General features: G+C 36.9%; 1 protein-coding gene across 8 annotated transcripts in view; it reads left to right on the top strand.

Annotated features, from left to right (window-relative positions):
* The window catches only part of SYT16 (synaptotagmin 16), a 253,687-nt gene that overhangs the window by 151,516 nt on the left and 76,097 nt on the right, over positions 1-26,074 (top strand). For 5 of the 8 annotated variants that reach the window (XM_079125823.1, XM_079125824.1, XM_079125821.1 and 2 more), the window contains one exon: positions 19,143-19,268. The exons of the other annotated variants lie outside the window; for them this stretch is intronic. In XM_079125823.1, the coding sequence (XP_078981949.1) occupies positions 19,143-19,268 (126 nt within the window). The remainder of the gene's footprint in view (positions 1-19,142; positions 19,269-26,074) is intronic. 8 annotated transcript variants of the gene reach the window in all.

Here is a 26,074-nt window from a genome sequence, read left to right as displayed (position 1 = left end):
TTATCCTTGATACTTAGCCATAAAATGGCACCCAGGCACTATTGCTTCGGTCCCCGAAACTATACTATTTGTACAACTGAACTGAACTCAAACTTCACTGAAATTTTCTCAGATTCTTATAAGCAAAGAATAATAAGGGGTCTGACCTCAAGTCATTGATAAATCTAGGAGCAAATATGATCTCCTGGGAGTTTTACTTGGAAGTTCATAAGTTTTCTTTGGGACCTGGTTTCTTTTCATCCTTCACCTTTCTTTCCATTTGAGTTGGTTCCAGTCTCAAGCTCCATGCAGAGTGAGATGGCTGCTAGATGCTCCAGGTTTATATCCTCTGAGGTTAAACTATAGTGAAGAAAAATATATATACTTTGTGTAAATTAAAAATAAATCATGGATTTATTTATTGTGTTAATTCACTTGATTTACTTGGTTTGATTTAAATGATGAGACAGATATTAGCAATCACTGGTCAGGGAAATAGAATGAGCTAATTGGCCAGATCCAAGTCATACGCCACTTCTGGAGTTGGGAGCAGAAAAACTTTACCAGAAACCTGGGTTGCAAGTAGAGGAAAGGTACTTTACCAGAAGAAAATCAGGATTTCAGAAGTTGGAAGAATAGATGTTGATGGCAGAAAACAACAGCTGTGTTAGAGGAGAATCCTTTCTTGGATATCTCAACTGCTTTTGCACTGCCTGTTGATTACAAGTCTGTTTCAAGGACAAGCCTGGATTTCTCGTGTTATCACATATGCCATGTCACCATAGGTGCCCGAAACACCTGCTTCTGTATGCTTACGGATGCGTGTCTGCCAATAATCTGGTAAAGCATATTTCATTTGATGCCATGCATCTGCTGTCACGGCTGATTTAGATCATAGCTTCTCTTCCTGAATGTTAGAAAATCTCCCTAGCTCGTCTTTTCAGACTGGTGTAATTGTATCTGTGACTGCGTAACGCACTACCACAAACTTAGTGGATTAAAAGAATGCATATTTGTTTTGCAGTTTGTGCCATATGTTAACTGAAACTTTTGTTCAGGTTTCATAAGGCTACAGTCAAGGTACAGCTGGACTGTGCTCTTATCTGGAGGTTTGACTGGGGAAAGAAATCCACTTCCAAGATCTCCCAGGTTGTTGGAAGAATTAATTTTCTTGCAGATGTAGATTAAGGACTCTATCTGCTTGCTGACTATTGGTGGGAGGTCACCTTCAACTCCTGGAGGCTGCTTGCAGAACCTAGAGGCCACTCACATTTCCTTCTGCAAGATGGTCACTTTCTTCATCAAGCTAAAGTCTGATAGCAGAAGGAAACTCATATTATGTAATATAGTTGTAGGAGTGACATTTTATCACCTGTGCCATACTCTACTGATTAGAAGCAAATCACAAATCCCATCAGAGGGGAGGGGATTACTCAAAAGAATGAACACAGAAGGTAGGGTCTTGGGGGAGCGCAGGGGTCTGCCTACCACAGGTTCTAGATTGGCCATGGCATTAAAGGTAGAAGCTATTTAAATGTCTTTGTAGGAGTTATTTAGTCTTATGCATTTCTTTTTTAAATGGAGAAAATGGTATTTTTGTCTGAAAAGACAACGGCTACTTTATTTTGACTCAATTGCTAGTCCACAAACATTACATTCAGGAATGATTCTGAAGAAGATTTTAGTTAGACGCTAAATCTATGGTCCCCAATTGATTCTGAAATTGTAAGTGTAAAGAGAAGGCAGACTTTGCAGGAAAACCTAACCACTGGCCTGTGCTTTCTCATGGAAAGTCTGCAAGATGAGAGACCTTGCCAAGAGTTCTTATTGATTTAGTGGATCACTCTAGATAAGGAACTTTTCAATTGCTAATATCAGTAATAATAAAGGTAATAGTGATAGGGATTCAATAAATTATTACCTTAAGTATGTGCTAGATATTTTATATATATTATGTTCTTTAATCATAATTGTTGAAGTATGTCCAGGGTGGTGACAGATTATTATTTCTACTTTTAAAGGAAAGGCAATAGTTTCAGGGAAGTTAAATAACTTGTTCAGTGTCTCTAACTGATAACAAACAAGCAAACCAACCAACCTGGGATCCCAAATCACATGTATCTGACTCAAAGTCCTAAGGCATTTTCCTCATGACGGCTGCTGTCCTCCAATGGGTTGAAGCCCTCCCACCTCCACCAGATGCTTTGGCTACAAGAAGTTCACCTCTACAGCAGTAACTGGCAACAAAGAAATTTCTTGGCATCATATTTCTGATGGTGAACTTCAATGTTCCTAAATTGAGGAAATTTAAAGAATTCATGGGAAAATAGCTGTATTTGTTGTCTCTGTTTCCCTACTCTTGCTTACTTCTTCACTCATTGAAATTTGACTTCTAGTTTTCTATTCCAATGAACATCCTCCTTTCAGGTGGCCAGTGACCTGAATTGCTTAATCATTAAATCAGGCTCCCCCTGCCATTTTAATTGACTTATTTTAGCAGTAAAAACTGTCAAGTGTTCCTCCCCTGAAATTCATTCCTTACCTGGGTTCTGACTCCCCTTGTCCTGGTTTTCCCTTTGTCACATCTAGTTGTTTCTCTACCAGTTTCCTAAATATTTTCTTCTTTCTGGCATCCTCTTCTATGGCTTCCACTGCAAATCTCCATCTCTCATCTGGACCTCTCTCTTGAGCTCTGAGAAGCTCAGGTATCCAACTTCCTTCATGGGATGGTATCACACAATTTCAATTCAACATGTTTAAAGTCTCACTAATCATCTTCCCTTTTAAATCTCATTTATGAAAACCTGGCATCAAAGTCAAATCGAGGGCCATCTCAACTCCTGCCCCCCATCCTACTTTTAGTTCACTAAGTATAAACCAAATCCTATTGCTTCTGTCTTATATTGTAATAAGCAATTTCTCTCTAGCTCCAGATATGCATCTTGTTCTGCTTGGTTTGTTGTAATAATGTTCTCACTACTCTCTCTATTTTTATATTAGTTCCATCTTCTGTCTGTCTTCCAGGTTCCCCTCAGAATGTTTATTTTAAACTGTATTATATTTCATATCTTTGCATACAAAAAGGATTTCAGCACGATTTCCTTTGAAAGATATTTAGCCTTTTATTATTTGGGGCCACTGTCATTCAGTACCCGAAATACTAAGTGCATTTCACATTTAAAACCTTCAGTTTCCTCTCCTGGCCCTTGTGGTTACCCAGTTAAATTGTAGAGAGTGTAAAGGGAAGGCAGACTTTCCTCATCTTCTAAGAGTCATCTTAAGCAGCATCTTCTCTAGGAAGCTTTCCTTATCTTCTTTTCTAGCCTCTGTCACATTCCACACATTCCCCTTCTTTGCCTTTTCTGGCAGTTAACTGCTTCCTCCTCAGTGTTATGACACCATACAGAATTCTCAATAATAAAGATTTTATATTGCACTTAACTTTTTTTTTTTTTTTTTTTTTTAAGTAAGTGTGCCCAGGCCAAGTTGGATGGCAGGGGCTTGTGCTTTAAAAAACAAATCTCTGCATTCCCAGCATTTAGTGCAGCACCAATTTCATGAATGAAAAAAAAAAAAAGAAAACATTGAATGACTTAATGAACAAACATAAACCTATCTTAGCTGTCACTACTGGATCTCATCATCTTCAGGAAAATGATCAGCCTGTAAATATCCTACAAGTAATTATAGAATATAGAAATTGGAAGAATGTTGCCAATGATACTCTCCAGGGTTCTTAACATCTTTGACAATTTGTGTTTGCCTTAGGAAGACATAAGGCAAAAATATAGTATCTTAAGATTTGCCTTGACTTTCTATATCCAGGTTAATGAACACTTAAAGACAAGTGCTATGATTGGAATGTTTTTGAACACCCACTTTCCCCAACTCAGGTTGAAATCCACCTACCAGTGTGATGGTATTAAGAGCTAGGCCCTGGGGGGCTGGATTAGATCTGAGGCTTTGCCCTAATGAATGGTACTAGTACCTTTGTAAAAGGGGCCCCAGAGGACCTCTTTTATGGTATCTGGTGAGATCTGGTAATCTGCTGATGCCCTTTATATTGGACTTCCCAGTTTTCATAATTGTGAGAAATAAATCTCTGTTGTTGATATGCCAGTGTATGGTATTCTGTTACAGCAGCCTGATTGGACTAAATAACAAGATACAATGAATTGTGAATGTAGTTGTGTTGGCCTTCACTTTTAGTAGTAGTTTCTCTGAGATGTAAGGCAAAGCATATGAAACCTGCCTCTGAGATTAAGCTCCTGTTGTACAGGTGAGGCCACTGCAGCATCACCATGAAAAGCAGCTGTGACAGGGCCCATTTCAGGCAACGTAGCTGTAGTAAAATCATTATGATGTCTCCTGTGGAGCCATTTGGTATGCTCTGGTGACATCTCTTGAGCATTCTCCAGGGACAAAAGATCAAGGGAGCAATGACTTCTCTTTGGCACTGCAGCTATGGAAATGAAGTCGGGATGCTTCAGTTTTGATGGCAGGCACAGACCCAAGTCACTTTCACAATGGTGCCCCCCCCCCCCCCCGTTAAGAGGCTGTTAGCTATGAGGGAGGGGTGTTATATAGAGCAGAGAGAAGGATATTTGTTTTTTAGTGTTGAAGAATCTTTGTTTCATTTATCATCAACTGAGTCTTTGAAATATTCAATTATATTCTTGCTTTAAAGTTATGTTGTGAAAGACAATGGAATTCCTGTCAAACTATAAGTAATTGATCCTTCTGTGTGTTTCAAACACCACTTTAATTTTAGCCACATTAACTTTGTCATTACTCCTAATGTGCATGTGTGAGCTTCCCCGAAGATTGTAAACTCTTTAGAACAGGGATTGTTTACTAATCATCCTGAAACTTCATCACCACTGTATTTAGCATTGTGACTTTCCTATGCCAGATTCATAATAACTGTTTTGCAAATTAAGTTAGTGGGAAGGTTAAGCTTTGCTGAGTTTCTGGCATGACTTCGTCAGACAACATAGATGACTTAGGAGGATATGGCAGAAGAATTCTTGGTGGGGTGCTCTTTTGACCTGATCTGTATTAAGGAATTTTTAAATTGTGAGATTTAAAAAATTGTGAGAAACTATTATTCATCAAATAATAATTATTATTAATAATTCTGTAGTGAGCCACAGTTCCATTCCAGGTATAGTAAATTAATACTTTCTCCTGCTTAACTGGCCATTTTCACTTGATATCCTTTGCCTGATTGTCAATATCTCCCTGACCTCCAAATGTCATCATGATGTGGGGGTCAGCCTCAGCATGGGTCTCTCTTCCCAGTATCCACCCAATCCTAATTTCATTCATATACTGATGGGTTTATACCCTACCCTTACACCATCCAAATGTGTGTTTGCACTTCTACTTGGATATCTAGTGGGCATCTCAAACTGAATATGTCCAAATCTAAGTTTCTAACCTCCACTCAAATTCCTGCATATCTCGTCTTACCTATCTCTGAATGGCCACTTAATTATTATTCTAGTTTGTCAGGTCAAGAATCTCAGTTTCATCATCCTGCCCAACCACCACCATACATACAGACTCCATCAGCAAATCATGTGAGTTTTGCCATAAGAATGTATGTAGACTTGGATGGTATCTTCCCACCATCACTGGTCATGTGCTAACCTCCTGACTGATTTCTCTGTATGCATCATGCCTCTCATGTCATCTTGTTTTCAACACAGTGCTCAGAATATGCCCTTTAAAACTTATATTCAAGTGTATGAGTCCTCTGCAATCAGGAATTTCCTTCTCATTTAGAATAAAAGCCAGATCCCTTGCAGTAGCTGCAAGGTCCTTAGTAATTGAGCTTTGTTGTCTCTCTGACCTCCACTTGTTAGCTCTGCTTCAGCACCTCTGGCCCCTCTGCTCTTTTCCTGGGCTTTAGAACTAGCTATTTCGGTTGCCTGGAATGTTTGACCTCTAGAAGTCTCCAGGGCTTGTTTCCTCACATCTATCAGGTCTTTCCTCAAATGTGCTTTACTTGAACCACTCCCTGACCATCTGAATTGAAACCGAATCTGCCTCTCTTTTCCAGCTACCCACATTCCCTCTCTATGCCTTATTATTATTATTTTTTTATTTTTCATTCTTAGACCTGTTAGATCTGCTTGCCTATCTTTCTCTAAGAGGGCAGGCGTTCCCATCCATTTATTTCCCTGGTGTATCCCTTGTATCAACAAGTGCCTACTTCATGGCAATAAATACTTGTTGAAGAAATGAATGAATACCTTGTAAAATTTTTGGTGTACCCACTTTCCAATGGCTCGGTCTGACAACATTCACAAATTAAGTGGCTAAGTTTGCCATGGAATGCTTTTAGATTTGCAATAAGTGGAACTAGAAGTTATTGAAATGTAAGGAGTGTGGCTTTATAATGTACTAGAAAGAAGTAGGCTAACACTTGAACAGAAGGAATAACATCGTAACAATACAAAAGATTTAATTTTGAGGCTTAGATTTTTAACAGACAACCAAGCAGAATTAGAACGTATCTATTTTTAAAAAGAATCTGGGAACATGGAAGAAAACATACAAATGGAGAAATTTTATATCCTTTTCTTCAGGGAATGAATAAGCCCCATTTTCTGAATTATACCAGTTATTCATATGTATGAGAACCCTAATTTCTGGAGCTATCTGAATTCAAAAGTCACCACTATTTCTTTCTGTGCATCGTGTAGAAAAATAATCTCAAGAGGTCTCTCTTTTCTCATGGGGATAAGAATGCCTAGTTAAATTTGAGAATCTCTGAAAACCAGGCTCAGAATTAGGCATGAAATAAATACATTTTCTTTTTTCTCGTGTTGCTACCCTTTTTGTTTTGTTTTATGACCTTTTGCAAAATGAAAATTGGTCCAGATTCAGAGAAGATGCTTCCAGGTGTTTCTTTCGGCATGGGATACATTTGCAAATATCCCAAGTCTTCTGCTAATTAGCTATATGATCAGGCAGTAGATGGAATGGAATCTAATTCCTGTGTCACTCTGTGAGAAGGGATCCCAGTGGAGGGGCCACTGCCCTCTTTCCCAGGGGCCCTGTGAAGAAGAGATCCCTACCTTGCCATTTAAAAGTGATGATGTGACACCCAGATCTAGGTGGTGGCCTGACCATAACCTGACAAAGGCTGTTTGTTATTGCTGGCTGAAGCCCTGGAGATATGCACGGGTGGGAGAAGTAAGGGATTCTTTCCTTTTTTTTTTTTTTTTTTAAATAAATACTTTCACTTTGGCTCCTAACTTATTAGAGATAACTTGGATTAGCAAAGGGAGTTGTTCTCCCCCATCCTGGGTCACTTTGCAAATTATGTTTAATGGTTCCTCAAGAAATTTTCCTGATAACCTTGATAGAAGACTCATATTGAATCCTGAACTTTTATTTTGTGATTTCTTATTTTAGTGAGTTGGAAAGAACTTCAGAGAGACTAAGACGTGTAAAAAAAAAAAAAATCCCAATTATTTCATTTTCTAAGTGATTTTTAAAAATATCTCCCTAATAGATATGTAAAAATAAATGAACATGCCATTTACATTTTCTACAGATTTCTCCCCCCCCCCCGCCCCGTACCCTTGTTTCTTTAGAGAATAGCTACAGTCCTTCCATCTCCCCTGTTCTGGACTTCCTTCCTTTATTCATCTATCCATATTTTGAGAGTTCCTAAAGTTAGTCATAGATTTTCCCAGGAAATGTTGAAATTGGTGGGTTCAATTTAAAAGTTTTCTACATTTTCCAAGGAAGGAAAGGGGCAGGAAATAATAGAGCTTCCTTTTCAATTCCCAAAAGAACTCCTGTGTTTTTCTCTCCCCCCTCCACAATTTGTTTTCACGAGGCAGCATCCCTGGCTCTCAGTGGACCATGGTCTTACTGGGGACAGGCTCCGTCCATCTGGGATGCCACTTGTTAAATGCGTGGAGTCTCCGCGAAGCTTAGCTAAAATTCCCTGATGGGTACAGGGGGGAGGGGCTCTCAGGATCAAGCTGGACATTTCTAAGTGAGTTTTTAATTCCTAAGGGAGTTTGGATTTGTTGGCTTCAGCACCGGCACCGCGCAGGTTAGGAAACCCTGTGTCGCCAAGGGTTGGCGAGGGCCGCTTGCGCCGCTTGGCGGTGACCGCCTGCATGGAAACCGCATCCGTGTGGCCTCTTAGGATATAGGCAGTGTAAGAAAAAGTGGCTAATGATGGTGAGCCTGATGCCTTTCCCTTCTCGTGGTTTTGTTCATTATTGGAGACTTCGTCTTAAGTCCCCTCAGAAGAAATCACAACTCTTCAGCTTTTGTCAGGTTTGTACAATTTGTTTCCCACATATGCATGCTTTCCTTTAGCCTCAGCTGATCACGGGGCATGGTGGTGACTGTTCTGCGTTTTTACCTTCAGAATCGCTCCAGAAGGTAGTGTAAAATCCATCACTCTGAAGCAGTAGGATTCCATGGTGAAAATGAGCCAAAGAAATCTAGATTTGAGTTCTGATCCAATAATTTATTTCCTGTGTGAGCACAGGTGATTTGCTTGCCTGGGACACCAGTTTTCTCATCTTCTCACCTCGTTCTTCTATTTAGCTTGTACTGCATGCAAAGTGTGGCAGTGCCTGGCCTATGACAAGTCCTTAATGAGCATTAACCATAAAAAGTTGAACATTCAGCTACATTTTCGTCTTGCTTTTTGCTATGGTGGGAAGAGGATTGGGGAGTGGTTTTTTTGGGGGTGGGTGGGGGAGGGTGTGTTTGAACCTAGAGTTGCTTTACCTCTGAGCTATATCCCCAGCTCTTTTAAGTTTTATTAAATTTCAGGATTGGGTCTTACTAATTTGCTTAGTGCATGGCTAAATTGTTAAGACTGACCTTAAACTTCGGATCCTCCTACTTTGGCCCGGTGTCTGCTGGTGGGTTCCCCCGACTCCATTTCATATTTTAGTCCCTTAGGAGTTCATTTTGTTACATGGTATGAAGTGAAGTTCTAACTTATTTTTTGCATTTGGCCATATTTTTCAAAATGCTATTTCTTGAGCAATTTCTTTCTTTTGCATTCGTTTTTGTAAAGCTATGGAACTTCCTTTTTCCTTGAAAAAATTATGTTTGTCAAACTGTTTCATTGATGCCATATCCAGTCTGTTAGCTGTCAGTCAATTCTTGTTCTAACGTGTGGTCTGCCTGCTTTTCTTTCTCTTTCTCTTCCTCCCTGTCTCCCTTCCTTCCTCCCTACCCTTCTCTCTTCCCCTCATCCTTGAAATGTAACTTATATCCAATGAAGTGAGTACAAACATCTTCAATGGGTTGCTTGGAGAATGTTTATGTGTTTCTTTCTTGGCGTCACACGCACATCAAGTTAAAGACCCAGAAGGGTCCCTATGCCTGCTCCCTGAGCAGCATTCTCAATTCCATCATAGATTAAGGAAATTTCTTTCTGTTTCCAGCTTTTATCATGAATGAGTAATAAAATTTATTATTTACTTGTTCTGCAGTTATTGAAATAACTATATGATATTTTATGTGATATTTTCCTTCTTTTCTCTTACTGCGTGGATTATGTTTGTTGATTTTCAAAGAATGCAGTTAGAATAAATTCTTGGAATAAATCCCACCTGGTTCTGATGTGTTATTTATCAGAGGGTTTGAGTTTCAAATATCTTTGTTATGATTTTTGTATCTTTGTGCATGAAAGATATTGGCTTGTTATTTTCCTTTGTTTTCATGGCCTTTTCAGATTTTAGTATCAAGGTTATACTTGGCTTCATCATGTAATTCGGGTGGTGTTTACTTCTTTTTCTGTTCTCTTATTATGCAAACTTGGTATTGTTTCTTCTTAAATTGGGAAGATTTCATCAATGAAGCCATCTGGAACTGGAGTTTTCTTTGTGAAAAGAAATGAAAGAATGATTAAATTTCTTTAAGAGATAATGGGTAAGAAAGAATTCTTTCAGGCTTTCTTCTTCTGTCCCATCTTTTCTAATGTATGAATTTTTCCTATATATATGTTTAAAAAATGTCCTTTAAAATGCTGCCAGAGCTGCCCCCTACAACATTCATATGTTGTATTTTTGTTATAGTTAAGTTCAACATAGTTTAAAATTTGATCCAAATGTTTTCTGATTATTTTTAATTTATTGATTTCTAGTTTAACTGCACCGTGACTGGAAAATATACTCTGGTGATTTTAATCTTTGACATTTGCTATTGGTAATCATGCTTTTTTATGGTACCTATTTCACTTTTAGTAAATATCCCATGTAAACAAATAGTGCATATCAGATGGAAATATATATGTGTTTGTATTATATATAGAGAGAGCCACACATAAATGTATAAATGTATATTATATATATACACACACACACACATATATAAACACATACTCAACTCCTTAGGGCAATTTGGTTAATTATGTTTAATTTTTATGTAATCTGATTTTCAGCTTTGTATATCAATTTTAGCAGAAAAGTGATGCAATCTTAAAGTATGATTACATATTTTCTTTTTTATCTAATTTGAATTTATATTATTATTTTTCAATGTGCTAGGGATCAAATCCAGGGCCTTGTGCATACTTAGCAAGCACTTTACCACTGAGCTACATTTCAAGCCCTAAAATTATATTATTTAGAATTTTTGTATCTTCCTTATTTTGAATAATAATTTTTGCCTTAAAGTTTATTTTATTTGATATTAATATGATTTCTGTATTCCTTTGATTATCATATACATGACAGATGTTTTTTCTTTCCAGTTTTATCATGAAATGGCTCTCTTACAAATAGAGTTGGGGTTTTTTTACTTTCGTCTAGTATGACAATACTTATATTTTAAGTAGAATATTCATTTCACATACATTTTTTTCCATTTTTTTATTAAAAATCATAAATTTACATAGGGCAATGTTGTTTGATTCATTCTGTTATTTTTTCCCTTCCCCCCCACCCCTCCCACCACTCTTTTCCCTCTATACAGTCCTTCCTTCCTCCATTCTTACCACCCTCCTTATCCCTAACCCTAAACCTAACCCTAACCCTAACGCTAAACCCTCCCACCCCCCATTATTTATCCTCATCCGCTTATCAGCGAGATCATTCGTCCTTTAGTTTTTTGAGATTGGCTTATCTCACTTAGCATGATATTCTCCAATTTCATCCATTTGCCTGCAAATGCCATAATTTTATCATTCTTCATGGCGGAGTAATATTCCATTGTATATATATGCCACAATTTCTTTATCCAGTCATCAACTGAAGGGCATCTAGGTTGGTTCCACAATCTGCCTATGGTGAATTGAGCAGCTATGAACATTGATGTGGCTGTATCTCTGTAGTATGCTGATTTTAAGTCCTTTGGGTATAGGCCAAGGAGTGGGATAGCTGGGCCAAATGGTGGTTCCATTCCAAGCTTTCTGAGGAATCTCCATACTGCTTTCCAGAGTGGCTGCACTGATTTGCAACCCCCACCAGCAATGTATGCGTGTACCTTTTTCCCCACATCCTCGCCAACACCTATTGTTGCTTGTGTTCTTGATAATCGCCATTCTAATTGGGGTGAGATGAAATCTTAGGGTAGTTTTGATTTGCCTTTCTCTTATTACTTTTTTTTTTTTTTTTGGTGCTGGGGATCGAACCCAGGGCCTTGTGCTTACAAGGCAAGCACTCTACCAACTGAGCTATTTCCCCAGTCCCCATTTCTCTTATTACTAGAAAAAATGTTGAACATTTTTTCATATATCTGTTGATTGCTTGCAGATCTTCTTCTGTGAAGTGTCTGTTCATTTCCTTAGCCCATTTGTTGATTGGATTATTTGTATTCTTGGTGTAGAGTTTTTTGAGTTCTTTATATATTCTGGAAATTAGTGCTCTATCTGAAGTATGAGTGGCAAAGATATTCTCCCACTCTGTAGGCTCTCTGTTCACATTGCTGATAGTTTCCTTTGCTGAGAGAAAGCTTTTTAGTTTGAATCTATCCCAGTTGTTGATTCTTGCTTTTATTTCTTGTGCTATGGGAGTCCTGTTAAGGAAGTCTGATCCTAAGCCAACAAGTTGAAGATTTGGACCTACTTTTTCTTCTATAAGATGCAGGGTCTCTGGTCTGATTTCGAGGTCCTTGATCCATTGTGAGTTGAGTTTTGTGCAGGGTGAGAGAGAGGGGTTTAATTTCATTCTGTTGCATATGGATTTCCAGTTTTCCCAGCACCATTTGTTGAAGAGGCTATCTTTTCTCCATTGCATATTTTTGGCCCTTTTGTCTAGTATGAGAAAATTGTATTTATTTGGGTTTGTGTCCATGTCCTCTATTCTGTACCATTGATCTACCTGTCTATTTTGGTACCAATACCATGCCATTTTTGTTACTATTGCTTTGTAGTAGAGTTGAAGATCTGGTATTGCGATACCCCCTGCTTCACTCTTCCTGCTAAGGATTGCTTTAGCTATTCTGTGTTTCTTATTCTTTCAGATGAATTTCATAATTGCTTGCTCTATTTCTGTGAAGTACGTCATTGGGATTTTAATTGGAATTGCATTTAATCTGTATAGCACTTTTGGTAGTATGGCCATTTTGACAATATTAATTCTTCCTATCCATGAACATGGAAGATCTTTCCATCTTCTAAGGTTTTCTTTAATTTCTTTCTTTAGTGTTCTGTAGTTCTCATTATAGAGGTCTTTCACCTCTTTTGTGAGATTGATTCCCAAGTATTTTATTTTTTTCGATGTTATTGTGAATGGGGGTAGTTTTCCTAATTTCTCTTTCTGAAGATTCATCACTTATGTATAAGAATGCATTGGATTTATGGGCATTGATCTTGTAACCTGCTACTTTACTGAATTCACTTATGAGTTCTAAGAGTTTTCTGGTGGAATTTCCAGGTTCCTCTAAATATATAATCATGTCATCAGTGAACAGGGATGATTTGAGTTCTTCTTTTCCAATTCATATCCCTTTAATTTCCACATACATTTTAATGTATAACTGAAAAGCTCTTAGGAGTGAAAACAGACTAGTAAAAGTATTCGATTAATCTGAAAGTCAAGAGATAAAGGAAAAATAACATACAGAATGAGTATAGAAAACAAATAGTGAGATAACTTAAATCCAATTATGACATCTTTAAAGGTATCACTGTGGTTCACATCATTTTTGATAAAATATCTATCATAATTATTCTTTTTTTTATCTATGTAATGTATCCTGTTTTCTCTGGCTGTATTCAAGATTTTTTTAACCTTTTTTTAGCAGTTTGAATACAAGGTGTGTGTATTTAACTATCTGGATTTAGGTTCTCTGAACCTTTTAAGTAGTTTACTCTCAATCATTAATTTTGGAAAACTCTTGGAAATTATTTATAAATATTCTTGGTCTAATCTCTAATTCTAGTATTCCAATTTTGCCTGTGTTATAGTTTTAGGTGTTGATTATGGTTCTTGTGTGTTTGGTTCTTTGAAAAAATATTTTTAATTCTTTTTTTTCCTCATTATGTCTCAGTAGAGGTAATTTTTATTGACCTGTTTTCAAATTTTTCAAGTCTTTCCTTAGCTGTGTTAAGTCTAATGCTGATTTCATTAAAGGGATTCTTCATCTCACAGTATTTTTCATTTTTACCATTTCCATCAGGTCCTTTTAAAGTTTTCATCTCTAGAAAAAAATCTCACTTGATAGTGCAAGTTGTCTACCATTTTGGTTAGTCTGTAATTTCAACTTCCCTGTCTTACGATTTCAATATCTGTGTCAAGTTCGAGTCTGGTTCTTTTGATTGCTTTGTCTCTTGAAAGCGTATTTACTTTGTGTGTGTTTGTTTATTTGTTTATGAAATAGAAACTTTTTGTTGTATATATAGGTTGAGAATTAAAGTGAATATTATTTATATTTTGGAGTTGCCATGGCTTTTCTTTTGCTAGGCCTTTAGTGTGAATCAAAGTAACCAGGATTTGAGCTGGGTTTAGGTTTTGTTATTGCTATAGTCAGCTTCTACGTACCACTGTCCTGTCTCAATTTTTCTAGTGTTACCTTGGTACGTAGGATAGGGCTAATTTGTCAGAGGACTTTTTCTTGACATTGTTCTGCTTTTAGTTTAAAGTATCTCTTTTGGTTTGCACATCACAGTTCTGTTTCCAGACTCTTGACACACTCTGCAGTAGACACCTATTCCTTGTGATTGACACTTGCTAGTCTGTTGGCAGACTGTCATGATGTCCTCTGTTGTTCTGGTCCAGGTTTGATCTTAGGAAAGTTATCTCCTTGGATTTCACAGGAGTGGTCCTCTCAGAAATTTTCCCTTTTCCCCACATGTAGGAGACATTTAATGATCTGGACCCAGGAAGTATTCCTGCCCTTCTACAGTGGTAGAGCAGAAGATTTTTTTCTGTTCCTTTTCCTTAGCTGCAGACATATTCATTTGTGCCATAATCCTAGAGGATTTTCTCTCTTTTTCCCAGTGACTTATGTGTTTCCTAGGGAAGGTAAAGAGGACCTGTGCAGACTTACCACCTTTTCCACCATGGCTGATATTTCTAAGTATGGATTAAGAGAGGGTTTCTGTTGCCTGTCTACCTCCAGCCTTTCTAACTAGCATTTAGTGAGGATGGTTGGAAGATTCATGAGTGTGGAATTCTACTGTGTAGGCAACTCTTAAGTTTTATACTCTTAGGCTAACTCATACTTGATTTTTAGCAGCTTGTCAATAATGTTAGCCAAATTGTTGGCTTGTCAGGGCTCCAGTGTCTCTTTCAGGTTAACATGTCTAATGTCTTTATCTTTTGAAGATTCCTGTCTTTTCTTAGATTTTGGATTAGTCTGTGCCTTAAAAGATAACCTCTTTCTAATAGACTCAAAAAAAGTAAGTTTGCAGATCTTTGTCCTGTCCCCCTCCCTTCCTTGCAGAGTAGGTAAAAATTTCTTCTAATGGTAAGAGTGTAATAATTGCTTTAAAAAGTCAATATTCTTGCCAGGTACTGTAGTATGTGCTTAGAGGATCACTAGAACCCAGGAGCCTGAGACCAAACTGGGCAATATAATGAAACTCTTTCTCAGAAGCAAAACAAAACAAAAACAAAACAGAAAACAAACCAGTTTTCTTGTATATTTATCCAATCTTTGGTTCTTCATTCCTTCTACATTTCTAAAATTCCTTATGGGATCATTTTCCTTTAGCTTTAAAATTCTATTTAATACTTCTTGTAGTGACATTCTGTTGGTTGTGAATGTTTCAGCATTTTTGTTTTTGAAATGTGTTTTTATTTTTGAAGTTTATTTTCACTGGATATAAAATTCTGAATTGGTAGTTTGTTTTTAATTTTGCACTTTAAATGTATCATTCCATTGTCTTCCAACTTTCATATTTTGTGTTGAATATTTAGACTTCAGTCTTATTGTTGCTCTTTTGAAGCTAGTATGTTGTTTTGCTCTGACTGTTTTTATGACATTATCTTTTTTTTTTTTTTTTTGAAAGTGTTTTACCATGATGTGTTTATGTGTGGTTTGTTTCTTATTTACCTTGCATATATGTTTGATACTTTCATTCATTTTGAAGAATTTTTGGCCACTATTCCTTCATATTCTCTTTTCTCCTAGAATTTCTGTTATACATATTTCTAAGCTATTTGTACTCTTTTTTTTACAGTGTTTTTCTAAATGTGATTCTGTAACTTCTGTGTGTCTGTAACTTCTGTTCTGCATTGTCTAATGTGCTATTGAGCACATCCATTGAATTTTTAATTTTAGTTGTAGAATGGTTTTAAGTTCTAGATTTCCACTTGATTCCATCTTTAAAAAAATAGATTCTAGAGCTTTATTTAAATATTCAGCCTTTATGTTCTTAAATACATTAATTTAAAAAAAATTTTTAGTTATCAATGGACCTTTATTTTGTTTATTTATATGTGGTGCTGAGGATTAAACCCAGTACCTCACACATGCTAGGCAAGTGCTCTACCACAGAGCCATAACCCAGCCCCCAAATACATTAATCTTAATAATTTTAAATTCTTGTCTGATAATTCCATTATTAGAATCACTTATCCTTCTATTTCTATTGACTAATTGTTTCTTTGATTTTATTGTCATTTGATACTTATTTTTTTCATAAGCCCTGTAATTTGTGACCCAAAGCCAGACATTGTAGATAAAAAATTGTAGAGGCTTTGGATGATTTTGACTTCCTGCAAAGAAGGCTAATTTTTCTGCTAGAGTCCCAGTGGGTCACCTGGATACTTTCAAGGATTGTTTTTAAGGCTTTGTTGTGACAGGTTTATCTCCATCTTTACCTTTATTCCTAAGGATAGCCCTTATTCATAAGGTGTTGTACCTCTGAGATTTCAATTAAAAGTCCAGGTATTTTGTTTTCCTTAGGAGAATTTGACTTCTGACTCATGTCTCCCCACAAACATAATTAGGTCTGTGCTTAGCTTTTTAGCCTCATTGCTGTTAGCTTACTTAACCATATATACTGTTTAGGAACTGACTGATAATATAAAGAAAATTTTTATTCCAATTTTTGTGGGATGGTTATTTTAGAAAAAGCTACTCCATTCTTTTTCTTAAAAATTGCAATGCCTTGATTCTTTGTAAAGCTTGTCCTAATTACCCACTTTTCAACCAAACATTGGTATTCACTTTCATGAATGAAATGTTGAATTCTAAAGTTCATAGGGAAACTACTTTATCCAATTCTAAAAAAAAAAAAAAAAATTGTTTTATTAATCCTATGTAGAAATTAGGGACAGCACTAATGTCTTTAAACTGTTTATTTAGGAATGTGGGCTATTTTTCCATTTTTTCTGTGGCCCTTTCATAAGTATCAGTAAAGTAATTCAAATGTGAATAGTACTTTTATGGTCATAATAATATAAAGACCAACTTTTGATTTAACTAAAAATTTTACATATTCTTTGGGGATGAAGGGGAAAGACAGTGGGAGTAGTGTAAAATAGATCTTCATAAGTAAAAATACCAGTGTAAATATACTTAGAAAAATGGGGTAAATATGAGAAGAATCAGTTCAAAGAGTTTCAAGTGTTTGCCTCTGAGGAGCAGAGTTGAGAGATGGGGCAAGGGCCTAGTATTTTCTTATTCCTAATTACCACTCTTTCAACTAAGAAAAGTGATATATATGTATTATCTTTAAAATGAAAGTTATGGAAAATGAGGGTAGTTTTTTTGTTTTTATTTAACAAACTATGTTTAGAGCAGTCTTAAGCCCATAGTAAAATTGATCAGAAATACAGAGTTCTTATACCCCTTCTGTTCTCACCCTGCCCACCCTGCCCATCAGCATCCTCCACTGGAGTGATATGTTTGTTACAATCAGTGAGCCTGCCCTGAGACACATTATTATCATCCTAGTACATTAGGGCTCCCTCTGGATGGTATGTATTTTGTAGGTTTTGATGAGTATGTAGTAATATCTATCCATCAATATAACATATACTGACCTAAAAATCCTTAGTGGTCTGACTTTTCATCCTTTCTTCTGTTCCCAATCCTTAGCAATCACTGATCTTTTTATACTATTCATAGTTTTCTCTTTTCCAAAATGTCATATAGTTGGAATCATATAGTATATAACCTTTTTGGATTGTTCTTTCACTTAGTAGTATATTTGTAAGGTTTCTCCATGTCTTTTCATGGCTTGATAAGTCATTTCTTTTTAGTGCCATAAAATATTACATTGTCTGGATCTAACAGATTAATTTATCAATTAACCTATTGATGAACATTAGTTGCGTCTAGATTTGGGCAATTATAAATAAAGATGCTTATAAATCTCCATGTACAGCTCTTTGTGTGGATGTAAGTGTTCAACTCCTTTAGGGTAAATACCAAGGAGCATGATTGCTGAATCACACAGTAAAATCTTGGTTTTGTAAGAAACTGCCAAACTATTTTCCAAAGTGGCTGCATCATTCTGCTTTCCCACCAGCAGTGAATGAGAATTCTTGTTGATCCACATTCTTAGTATTCACCACTCTAATAGGTATGTAGTGGTATCTCATTGTTTTAATTTTCAATTTTAATGACATGATGTTGAACATCTTTTCATTTACTTAATTTCCCATGTGTAGTCCAGTGTGAGGTGTCTATCTGATATTTTACCCACTTTTATGGGTTGTTTGCTTTCTTATTGTTGAATTTCAAGAGTTCTTTGTGTACTTTGAAAAACAGTCCTTTATCAGCTATGTCTTTTGCAAATATTTTCTCCTAGTCTGTGGTTTGAAAAGTCTTTTGAAGAGCAGCAGCTTTTGATTTTATGAAATGCATCTTAACAATTGTTTATTTTATGGATTGTGCCATTGGCAAAATACTTAACTCTAAGGATTTCATTTTTTAGGGTGCTTATTAAAATGGTATTGTATGTTTAATCTTAAATGAATTGTTAGTATATTCTAATTCTATTGATGGTACATAGGAAAGCAATTGACTTTTAAATATTAACCTTATATTCTGCAATCTTGCCATAGTCACTTATAGATCACCTATTAAGAGATGACAATAAAATTTTCTATCTTTCCATTGGATCAAATCCTATGTGATATATTAATTGCTTATAGCAAACTATTCTTGAATTTATTTTCCATACTAGAGATTGAAACCAAGACTTTATGCATATCTAGGATTAGCACTCTTCCACTGAGCTACACCCATTGCCCTTTTTAATTTTGTTTTTGAGACAGGATCTTTATGATAAGTTGTCCAGTCTGGCTTCAAACTTATTATTATCCTCCTGCCATACCCTCCTGAGTAGTGAGGATTACAGGCGTGCCACCTTATCTGGATTATCCTTGACTTTTTGAGATAAAGTTTATTTGGTTATCTGTGATAACTTTCCATGTTTGCTGCACTTCGCTGTATTAAAACAAATTGGGTAGTTTTTTCCTCTTTTATATGCCTTAGAATAAATTATCATATGTTATGTCATACCTAAACCCTCTGAGTTTCTAGGAGTTCTTTCTTGCTATCTTTTCTGTTTGATTAGCAGACTGTTCCTTAAATATCACATGGATTACATGGGTGGGAGGAGTTTGCCTGACCCATGTATTTTTTATGTCCAAGTATATGTCAGACTGTGTTGTTTGACCCATTGTCTTAGTTTGTTTGTGCTGCTATAACAAAATGCCTGAGATCAGGTAATTAATGAAGAGTAGAAATTGATTTTCACATTTCTGTAGGCTGGGAAGTCCATCATCAAGGTCCATATCTGGTGTCTTATGAGGGCCTTCTGACTGCATCTTCACCTGGCAGAAAGTGGAAAAGCAGGAGAACAAGCTCACTGACCTCTGCCGGAAGCCTCTTTGGTAAATCCTAATTGCATTCATGAGAAGGAGCTCTCATGGCCTAACCACCTTTTAAAGGCCCTGCCTCTTTACTGTCACACTGGCATTGAATTTTGAAGGGGACACATTCAAACTGTAGCATCCATTTTTATTTCTCTCTCTTTCATTAGTTTCTAAGCTCTGCAGAAGCAGTATGGTATCTGTCTTGGTCACCTCAGTAACACCAGCCAGCGCTCATTCTGGCATGTCTTAGGAGCTCAAGTAGTGCTTGGGAAGAGATGAAGAAGCTTTTCCTTCTAGTAATGTACTGGGTTTTCCTTGATAACCAAATATATTGTAAATACTGTGACACTTGAAACTGAGCTGTCTTCTTTGCTTTTAAAGGATGAAGTTTGATGTACAGGTAACTATTAATTATATTCATATTTTCAGCTGTTTTTTGTCTACTTGATCTGTCAGACTTTAAAGTATGTCTTCCTTCATTTTTTAGACATTTAAATGTTGCATGGCTCCCCAAAATTGTTCACAGTGGTTCTTTTTTATCATTTGTAAAACTAAATTGTCCATTTAATGCTCTTTGCCTTAAATTTAATCTTTTTTTTTCTGAAATTTGACTATAATTTATGTAACTAGAAAATGGAAGCAAATAAAAACTACACTGAGGTTTCATTTCACTCCAGTAAGAATGGCAGCCATCAATAATACAAACAATAATAAATGCTGGAGAGGATACAGAGAAAAAGGAATACTGTTGATGGGATTGTAAATTAGTACAGCCACTATGGAAATTAGTATGGAGAAGTCTCACAAGACTAGGAAGAAAACCATTATATGACCCAGCTATACCATTTCTCAGTATTTATTCTAAGAAATTAAAGTCAGCATAATATAATGACACATGCATATCCATGCTTATAGCAGCACAATCCACAATAGGCAAACTATATGGAACCAGCCTAGGTGTCTGTCAATGGATGAATGGATGAGGAAAATGTGGTATACACACGCATGCACACACACATCGTGGAGTTTTATTCAGTCATAAAGAAGACTGAAATTATGTTTTTTGCTGGTAAATGGATGGAACTGAAAAAACTCATGCTAGGCAATATGAGTCAAACTCTAATTCAAGGGTCATACATTTTTTCTTATATGAAGAGGGGGATAGAGGTCTGTGTGTATATGTCTCTCATGTTTCTCTCTCTCTCTCTTTCTCTCTTTGTCTTTCTCTCTCTCTGTGGAGGATCTCATGAAAATAGAAGACAAGTAAAGTAGAGGAAGGGGACCAGATGGAGGAGGAGAGAAGGGAAAGGGGAGGTACTGGGGAATGAAATTGACTAAATTTTACTGTTATATTGTGTGCATGTATGAATATGTAATAGCAAATCCCACTGTTAGGTTTAATTATAATGCACTGATAAAACAGAAAAAAAATAGGACAGGTGGGGAAAAGTTCTCAGAGAACATATTGAGCCTCTCTTCTGGTTTGTCCTCTAGCTTCTGTGACTTTATCCCTAAGGTGTAGTCGATGACTGCATATCCCAGTTCAGCACTGACTGTGCTGCACTTCTACCGGCTGTGCTTTCCAAAATGAATACAGACCTAGTAGTATCCATGTGGTACCAGTGAAGAGAAATGACTCTGACCATCTCAAAATTTGAGCCCAAGCAGGAGAACAATGATCTGGACTGGAGAGAAGTCACTCATTCTCTGGTTGGTGGCTCTAAACCTGCACCTTCATTGGTCAGGAAGTAGAAGGGCAGGAAAGGAGAGCAAACTCACTGAGTTTTGTGCATAACCTTTTTTTTTTTTTTTTTTAATAAGGGCTCTAATCCGTTCATAAAGTCACATGGCAAGGGCAGGCATAAGAAAATCTTTTACACCTGTAGGCCATTCAGATCAGTTGGTGCCGAAGTCTCACTGGCTGAAATGTTTAACGTCATTCTTCTCTCACTATGTTATTCTGTTCTGTTTTTGACACTGAAACTCGAGGTGGTCATTCACTGTGTTTCAATCTAGGCTTTCATGCACTGCAGTAATACTTTCAGAGTTGCCACATCACTAATAACTGTCCTTTGGTGCTATAGTGACACCACCTTGCTTGTTTTATATTGTGTTGGTAGTTCACGCTCCTTGATCTTCCCATGGGATCAGATGTGGGTGCCTGTCAGAAACAGTCCTCAGAAGTCTCCAGTCAGCCATGCTTGATTCAAGTCCTTCTGTTTTCTCTTTCCCTTTCCCCAAACTGCTTGAAAAGAGCCTTTTCATTTCAGAAGGAATTTTGAGCTTTGTACAGTCAGTATATCTTTGAAAAGTTGCCCATTTTTATTGTGTACTCCCTCACTGATGAGGGTTGTGCCCAATATGGGATTTGATTCCTTAGGAAGAAGAAACTTCTGAGTTTCACACATCAAAAAGAATTGCTGCCTGCATTCTTCTGTCACTGAAGCTGTGATGTGCCATCTGAGCCGCTCTTCATTTCGGGGTCATCACTGTGTCCATCCTGGTGTGACTGGGCTTTGGGAGGCAGAATTTATGCTGTTACGTTGTGCATGCAGGGAGTTGGATCGTCATTTCTGTTTGGCCTCTGACCTCAATTCGTTGTCTTACAGCCTTTCATTCAGAGCCTCAGTTGCTGGGGTTCTGCCCTTTCTGGATTATAGTGAATGGTGTGGTGGGGTTGGTAATGATGATGATTAGGATCACTCTCATTTCCTGAAAGCTCACTCACTGTGTATCAAGCAGTTCTAAGTGTTTTATGTGCATTAAATCACTTAGCTCTCCCAACAATTCTATAATTATCAACTCCATTTTTCAAAGGAGAAAACTGAGGTACGGAGCACTTACACCCAGGGTCATACAGCTCATATTTGGAGAGCAGGATTCTAATGTAGACTGTCTGGCTCTTCATCACAATATTATGCTCCCTGTATAAATAATTAACCACAGATTCTTTGTTTGTCTAAACTTTTATGTAAGTTGGAGAATTTTTAAAGATGGATTTCTATATTAATTGTAGTTGCCAAAGTAGGATTAAGAATCGCTTCGAAGGACTGATCAAGGAGAACAGTTTTTATGACTTAATGGGGAAAGTCATCAAAACATTAACATTCTGGAAGACTGAAGTTTTGTTATTCTGTAGTATGACTGGTGTTGAAATATTCTTGTTATATTTCTTTGTAAATGCCACTATTGTTTTGAATGAACTTAAAGACCATTTGAAGAGGGAACTTCGAGATTAATGTATTAATGTGAACTTGAAAGTACTAAATAGTTGAACTTTTTATTAAAGTAAAAATTTTAAAAAAGAAGTAGAAGAAACAATGGAATTTGCCAGATATAATCAAAGACAAATATACAATATTTTGATATCAAATTTTGAGACCTATTTCTTAAAAGTGGAAGTAGGACTGGGACTGTAGCTTGGTAATAGAGAACTTGACCAGTGTACACAAGAGCTGGGTTTGATCCTTAGCACCAGGAAGAGAAAAATAAAAGAAAGGAAGAAAAGTACAAGTAACTATATTCCTCTGCAAAATTCAGTCTGAAGCCAGAGTTTCAAGCAGTGTGGTACTTTGCACAATTACCTTTATCTAAGTGGTTCCCGTAAAGGACCAGCTTGAGCATCACAATTAGGAATGAAGTGGTCCCTGTAGAGCAAAGTCTCAGGTGAATGTGCAGAGAAAGGAGACATAAAGATCCTCACATTCTTCTGGTACCTGGGCAGCCATACTGCACCATGGGAACAGGCGCTGAGCTTTTCCTCTGCACCTGTGTGAACAAATAGCAGTGCCCACCGGTGTTTCCTCTTGATTGTGAAGATTCTTGACAAGTGTATGGAGAGCACGTGGAACTCTAAAAATGATCTATTACACTTCCTTTCTGGAATTATGTTCCCAGAATAGCACAGTTCTTTGAAATCCTCATTTAAATGAGCTTCATGATTTGTGGAAGGTGAGAATACTCACACCTGCTTTGCAAATTGATAAGCTGTGCCCTAAATTCATAACAGGTGGTTTGCTTGAAATTGGGTAGTGAGTCAGCAGTGGGGCTATCAATAGAATCCAGCTGTTCTATCACCCACTAACTCTCTGACCTCACTTTTCATGTTAGTCTAGTTGGGAAAAAATATTAGTAGTAAGAGGGGGTTGATGGCTTTATCTTGAGACCATTGTGTTTCTGTGTATGTGTGTGTGTGTGCCTGTGTGTGTGTACACACATTGATGTGTTTGTGTGTGTTTCTGTGTTTGCCGAAACATTTTTGCCAAGTGGTATCTTCTTCCCACTTCCCAGATGGTACTTTTGATTTTTTTTTTTTTTTTCCTTTTGGAAATTGCTCACAAATCAGGAGACTTTACTTGCCAGTTGACAGATTTTAACAGCAGCTGGTAGGTGACCACCACCACCACCCGTTCCTCCCACCTTCTTCCACAGCTAGGCATCACCGGATACACAGAGAAGTGATGGGTTGTTTAGCTTTGTTGAGCAGGTTAGGACAGTAGCAAAGTCTGATTGTTATTGGAAAGATTTGACATAAATCCAAATTGAAATAGATCTTTCTGCTCAGATTAGAGCTATTTTTGTTAATCTGATGCCTTTTTTTTTAAAAAAAATTAGTTCCATTTTTAATAGAACAGTTTTGCCCACTTTATATAGTGCTATGGGGGGTAGTTTTGAAGCTGTTATAAAGAACTTTTTTATTAAATATTGAAAATTTAACCACTGTAAAAAGTGGTGAATCCCTTATATGAATCCCCTATATTTCAAAAGGATGTCCTTTTGAAATGTCTTCGAATGTTCCTGATATACCTTAATTTGTTGGGAAGTAGAAGATGCATCAAGGTGATTTCCAAACTAGCCCAAGTCCTGTCTAGTCATGCCCTCAAAATCTTGTTGATTACTCTCCCTTTCTCTTTCACACAATTACAGTTGACCTACCAATTTCACTTCTTGCCAGAGCAGAGTGCAACTTTGATCAGTTGGTAACACAGTATGGAAGTTTTCTCTTGGTGGCTTTCAAACGTGTCTTTCCCCTCTCTCTCCATTAGCAAAGAGCGTATTATCACTGATTGGATTTACACATTGATGAAACAAAATGATTTTTCTGACAGTGACTTTTTGTGCTTAAGAAAATAAAGAACTGAAAAGAAACAAAATCAAGGCCATGGTTTATCTGTCACATTGTTATTAATATGCATCAGAAATACCATTTCACTTGATTTCAAGTTGAATAACACATGCTTTGGAACCAGACAATGGAATTGAAGCCTAGGTGGCTTTAGGAATGTCAAATTATCTCTGCCTCAGTTTCCTTATCTATAAAGTGAGGGAAACAATAGTACCTGCCTAGTTACTATAGCGTTGAAAATATATTCTTGAATGATTAAAATCTACTTAGTTTAATATTTTACAGTATTTTTTTTAAAGCCCTTAAGCCCATCCCAAAAAGCCAAAGGCTGAAAGTTTTCCCTGATAAGTGGATGATGATACATAATGGGGATGGGGGAGGATAAGAGAAGAATTGGAGGAAATTTAGATTATGTAGAGGGAAATGAGAGGGGGGAGGGGGCAGGGGTATGAAAGATGGTGGAATGAGACAGACATCATTACCCTATGTACATGTATGATTACATGAATGGTGTGAATCTGCATCATGTACAACCATAGAAATGAAAAGTTGTACCCCATTTGTGTTCAATGAATCAAAATGCAGTCTGTAAAAATAAAAATAACCTGTTATATGATTAGGTCAAAATATATACATATAACCTATTAAAAGGTAAAAGGTTGCAATACACAAATGAACACAGACCTCTTCCCCTCATTCAAAACAGCTATCCTTCTAAACTGACTCCTGTTCTCCTGTTTGCCTGGGTTCAGAGAAAGAAACTTGCCAATCTGGATTTCGAGTGAGCTAAACTGCATTAATTTGCAGGTCTATTCACATTTAGCACAAACACTATAGTTAGAAAAACACTGTGGAGCAGTTCAGAAATGGAAATGATGTTCACAGGATATTTTAAAGGTGGAAAAAAATAGTTCACCCTCATTTGAAAGGCAAATAGTTACCAATCCACATAAACAGGTAGTTGAAGTTTAGGTGTCTTTTCACTTCTGCAAATCATGAAAACAAGAAAGGCAAATATAAGCCTGGAAATGAGAAACTTGATAGCGTTTTAGGATTCAAATTCATTTAGAAACAAGAGTTCCCTTCATGTTACCCTTGAGGAAACTTAGTCCTGGAGAATGTAGTTTTACTTGCTCTAAGTGACATGAATGGGGTGTCAGGGGACATATATTATGACTCATGCAATGACTCAGTAGAAAATTCACCTCTTTGGATAAATTAGAAAGTCTTGATAAAGTGGTGACTTCCAGTGGATTGATCCTTGACAGACAGGGAGACAGACATGAGTGGAGTTTAAGTGTGTCAGAGTCTGGCCCAAATAGGAATGCTGTAGATTATTTATTTATTCTCTGAAAGACTGTTGGAACATGAGGAAGGGTCTGCACAGGGTGGACTTAATCTGAACCTTACAGCAAGAGGCTGTAGACATTACCATCTAAAAAAGCAGCAGCACAATTTTCAAACTATAAAACTGGAAGAGAATACAATGGAAGGACAGAATGGTGGGTGGATCAACTTGACACTGGCAAGGAGGCCAGGAGGGAAGTTGGTGGCTTGGGTGAGCAAAGCAGGAATGATGACAGAGATGACCCCACCAGTTGGAAGAAAGGGAAGCGCATGAAGCAGAAGGAAAGTCAAGATACAAAAGAGGAATAGACCTAACAGAGAAGTTGGGAGTTTAGCAAGTGAATACCTTTAA

Source organism: Sciurus vulgaris, assembly GCF_902686455.1.
Source record: "Sciurus vulgaris genome assembly, chromosome: 2".
Classification (NCBI taxonomy): Eukaryota; Metazoa; Chordata; class Mammalia; order Rodentia; family Sciuridae; genus Sciurus; species Sciurus vulgaris.
This window is presented reverse-complemented; position numbering and strand designations above follow the sequence as displayed.